Source organism: Limulus polyphemus, unplaced genomic scaffold, assembly GCF_000517525.1.
Source record: "Limulus polyphemus unplaced genomic scaffold, Limulus_polyphemus-2.1.2 Scaffold1000, whole genome shotgun sequence".
Lineage (NCBI taxonomy): Eukaryota > Metazoa > Arthropoda > Merostomata > Xiphosura > Limulidae > Limulus > Limulus polyphemus.
Window position 1 is genome coordinate 1 of NW_013666610.1, and position 5,078 is coordinate 5,078.

Consider the following 5,078-nt stretch of genomic DNA (forward strand, 5'->3'; position numbering starts at 1 on the left):
TCTAGAAACGTTGCGTCATAGTAGTCACGTGACTCGCTGACGCAACAGTGTCAAAACCTTGTCGAAACATTGTACATTTGCTGTTGTGTTAAACTTATATTAAAGTTTTTCTTCATTACCCATTCAAGCCGTCTCCAACCATTATTAGTCTCAAATTGGGTTCCTCGTCATCGAATTTGAATTCTTCGTTATTTATATATAGCCCAGCTATACAAATGTAGGGATCAAATGTATAGGAAGCTAAAAACGAAAACTGATCCTTACAAAATAAACATTTTTTATCTCCATGACTACGACTAAATTCAGGCGCTCATCTTGGCCTGGAATAAAGTGCCCTCTCGTGGATATTTACCACTCTTTTTGAGTTTGCGCAATATACTTTTGATTTGTGCAGAACACTTGTTAGGGAGTTACAACGTGTAGAAATGTTGTAACTCTAGTATCTCGTAAAGCTATCATAATTTATCGTATCGACAAGTTATACCTTATAAATATATAAAGTTAAATGAACGACTTTGCGATATGTTTTTGCGGTCCATAATACAGCAAAAATGATTTTAACAAAGCTCTGTTTTTAGTTGATATCGTTTAGATGTCATATGCTAAGACTAAGTGTAACTTGTAAGAGTAAGAGTAAAATTAAGAAAGTTTGGGTATCTTGTAACCGCACGTTGTAGCATACCGTAGCGCTTAAAATTTTTGATGCTTGGCTTCCAGATAAGCCTGAAAACTGAGTAAAATACTCCATCGTCTTTGACTGTGTTATTATTATTACTTAAAACGTTGACAACACACAATAAAGAAAAATGTCCGATGACGAAAAAGGTTTATTCTTCGTTGACGTCTATGATCTCTGTGAAGTTATTGGAAGGTAACTAATTAATTGACATTATCACAAACTTAGCTTAGTAAGGTTTCTTTACGGTTTACCTGTAGTCTAGTTACATTTTGTGTATTCATATCTGTTTATGGTGTGTTTACATTTACGAGAAAATACTGCAAAAGAGCGTGTAAGTTGTAACTCGGCTTAATTTTTAGTTTAACAGTAATCGTTTTTAAAAATTAAACGTTTATCATTATGTGACATATTTCAGTAGGCTGTAAGTTGTATGCTAATTTGCAAGCAATTGTTTTTTTTCCTTTTTCGTCTGTCAGAGAATTGCGTAATTTTCAAAAATTAATTTGCTGGAGCACAATTTTGAATTAAAACCTGTGCCCAAGTTGAAGGGAATGGTGATTAATCATTTAATGTGTTAAACCTAAAATTTGTAAAACAAAACTAAATTCACCAGAATTTATAAAAATGTTTATTTCGATATATATTTAGAAAGACATGAATAATGAAATAAATAACTAAAGAAATAGATCAATTATTTTCATACATTTTTATATCAGATACAAAGTAAATGTTGAATTTACAACTCAAAGAATATATATTTTTCATGAAATATTAACTTCAGTAAAAAAAAACTTTAAGATCCTTTTAAAATTTTAAAGATCCTTGTGTAAATAACTAATTTGAAGCTGCCTTAGCTAGTATTCAATAATTAAATATAAAACAATTAGGCTACAAAGGATTTTATGTTGGATATTCAGTTCCTGTTACTTAGTTTCATCATGAAAATCAAATCTATTAAACCACTAAATTTTAATATTTGTTTGCTAGAAAAAATTGGTGTAATAAATATATAATGGTTAAAATCAAATATTAAAGTGCATTTTTAAAAGTCATGTTCATATTAATTTGTAGGGCTATGTAGTATTACTGTTAGCAAATTGAGAATTGTTGGTGAATGTATTTATTTTAAATGTATATATAAATATAACTAGTTATTTCATTGTATATTATTTTAACTAGCTAAGAGTTGTATTTATAACATTGGAAAAGTTAAAATTGTGAACAGAGATACAGATTCAAGAATGTGTCCTATGACAAAAGAAGAAATGTCAATGTTTATATTATATGTAATTACGGGACAGTAATATACAATGGGTAAAAATAATAAAGTATGAAATATTAACATACTTTTGTTCCTTATAATGTACATAGAAGCCTAGAAAGTAAGATGACACAACCATTTGGCTTAACAAGGTCTCCTCCTTCACCCATGACAATAAACAACAAAAACTACCAAAGTTAAAATTACATATAATATTTTAATTTCAGCTTAAACACTAAAAGCTCATGAAGTATTAGAAGCTAACATGCTTAAGCATATGTGCATTTTGTGTTTTTATTTCAGATGTTAGGCCTATAGATTGTCTTTCACACTCTTATATTTATTCAGTAAAAGTTTAAATGAATTCTAACTAATAACACATCACATTATAAGGCCAAATATTCCACAAGGTTGTAAGTGTAACTATTAAAAAAATAACTTTCATTAACTGAAAAGATTGCATCTGGTTTTCCAAAGATATACTGTTATCCCTAATTTTCAGGTTTGCATTTTAGTCCTTTTAATGCCACTGTTCAAACAGAGCACATTGAAAAGCTTACTCAATACCTAACAGTTTTGAGTATTTGAAACAAGTCACCCCTAAATCATTTATTCTAAAAAAAAGCTTTAAGCCTCTTCCCATAACTTAAATGTTTTGAACTGGCATCTCAGTTTAATATCCTGTCTCTGCATAATTATTTGTAAGAAAACAACAGATAGAACATAAAAAGCAAGGTAAAAGAAAAATCCATAAAAACAGGTAACCAAACAATTAGATCCAAATTAAATGTAGGGTTTCCTATAGATATAAACTTCAATGATTGTTTAAAAAACTCAAAAGTAACAGTATACACACCATATCAAATAAATCATTCAACAAGTATCTTATGTATATATTGGGAACTGTGGTGTCTGTCTGAGCATTTGTCTATCTCCCATTTGGAAAGATACACACACAGGCAAGATTCAACATTCACATTTGAAATGATGAGAGAACAGGCATGAATAATGCTCATTCCAAATTTAATTCACAAGCTGGATATTCTATACTAAATTGTTAGAAATTAATCACACTATCATTCACATTTCGAAATGTGGTATAACTTAAAGAATATAAATGTAGATTTACCATATGTTATTGAGAGGCTCTTAGCATGACTAAAATGTTCAACAATTACTATTTGTGGTGGGTGGTATAAGTAGCTCAGAGCTTTGGTTCTGAGTGAAATCAAGAGTACAACATAATTAACCTTTTTAAAGTCCATGAAATAATTTAAATTGATAGATTAACTTAAACTTTTCCCATCACTGGAGATGGGTACTTTTGTAACTTAAACTTTTTCCATTACTGGGGACAGGCACTTTTGCTTATAACTCTATATAGAAATAATTTTGCTGAACAACAAGTCTGAATTTGAATTAATTCTCTAATCATAACTGATTTTAAGAAAGAGTTATACTCATAATATGGATAAAACGTTTTTCCAATATAATGATATTCTTTTCTGTAGTAAAGGGACCAAAACTGGACACAACATTCTAAGGTCTCATCAGAGCCTTATATAAGGCTAATATATCCTTCTCGGTTAGAATTCCAAATTCTCTTTTATATATTAATGGATGGAGTTTCTTATCAAAGCTAGTATTTAGCATAAGGCTTCAATTTTTTTTTTATATCAACAACACCCTTATGTCTTGTTTACCAACACCACAATTGCTGTCACACAGAAAGCAAGTCTTTTCCAGATTTTTTTCTTTCAATAACATCTTCCAATCCATATTAGGAACAAAAATTAGAAATATTACTTTGCAAAAAAGTTTTCAAAATTAATAAAACAGATGTTTGAGGGATCCAATTAGATATGTTTTCATAGTTGGGGGAATTAAATTATCCTTTCAGTAGTTAGACGTAACCTTTTTTTTTTGTATTTGACTCTCTAACAGTTTTAATCATTGCTCATTCTTTTACCATAGAAAAATAATTATGATTTGCTGTGGGTGAACTATTATGACAAACTATACTAATAGAGATGATATTTTTCAGCCCCGAAACAAATAAATTATAAATACTTGTGGTTGTAGGTTAACAGTTGATTAGTTAGGATTTCTGAAAGTAAAGAATGGGTATACAGTTTTATATTTCTCAAGGTTGGGTTTGCAGCATGTCTGTAAGTAATGTTATGCTCTGATATGGCACTTAAGGGATTTATTACTGCAGGTACAGCCAAGCCTAACATTATTATATTAGACTTAGTACTAGATCAATATTCTAAACTTGTTATTTTTAGGTAGTACTAGTAGCAATAGGTTATAGGATACTAAAGTTTTTAAATTCTAGATTAAAGTAAAGAATTATCACAAGTGTTAGTTAATTTAAGAAGAATTTATTTATTTTAATAGATGAGGTTATTTTCTCTAACATTATTTGGTAACTGCTGAGAATTCAATACATTAATAAGTTATTTAGATTAGGAATTAGTTACATCTAACTAGAGGCATGATGTGCATCATAACTGCAGTACTAGTTATTAATTATAAAAAGTATTAATTAATAGTGGATATTATGTTAGGTTAATCAATAAACTGTAAAATAGCTTAATTTTAGTTCGATATACAAGTGCTCACCCAAGCCATTTTTAATTTATAGCCATGGATTTTTGAGAAAAACTATTGCAGAATTCAAACATGAAGCAAACAAATAACCAAGAGCTAAACAAAGTACACATCATTATAGTTTTTTTTAAAATGAAAACTATAACAAATCTATGTACGTTTCAAAGTTTAAGTTCATTACTCTCTTTTTGTAGAAGAAAAATAAGGTACTTTTATTGATACTTAATGTATACATCCTTTTCCCTTGAAGACATGAAAAGCCAGTTTTAAATTGAGTTTGAAGTAAAATAATAAAAGTTATTGTTCAAACGTGTCTTATTTTTGCAGTGAATCTTTCTTAGTCCATACTTTGAAACTTTGGATTTTTTACAACCCCAATGATTTTTCACATAGACAAATCTTCACAAAAGGAAGTTGAATCAGTAATCTGTGTATTGGTGTATTTGCATTAGGAATCCAAACAGCTGTTTTTTATAAGAAATGTACATTTCTTGTGGATACATGATTTGGTAATGCATACTTGAC

The 5,078-nt window shown here is 29.1% G+C and overlaps 1 protein-coding gene across 2 annotated transcripts in view; it reads left to right on the plus strand.

Moving 5' to 3' along the window:
- Positions 1-411: 411 nt before the first annotated feature.
- The window catches only part of LOC106461624 (peripheral plasma membrane protein CASK-like), a 150,347-nt gene continuing 145,680 nt past the window's right edge, over positions 412-5,078 (plus strand). For both annotated transcript variants that reach the window (XM_022388630.1, XM_022388631.1), the window contains exon 1: positions 412-871. In XM_022388630.1, the coding sequence (XP_022244338.1) occupies positions 807-871 (65 nt within the window). In that variant the 5' untranslated portion in view covers positions 412-806. The remainder of the gene's footprint in view (positions 872-5,078) is intronic.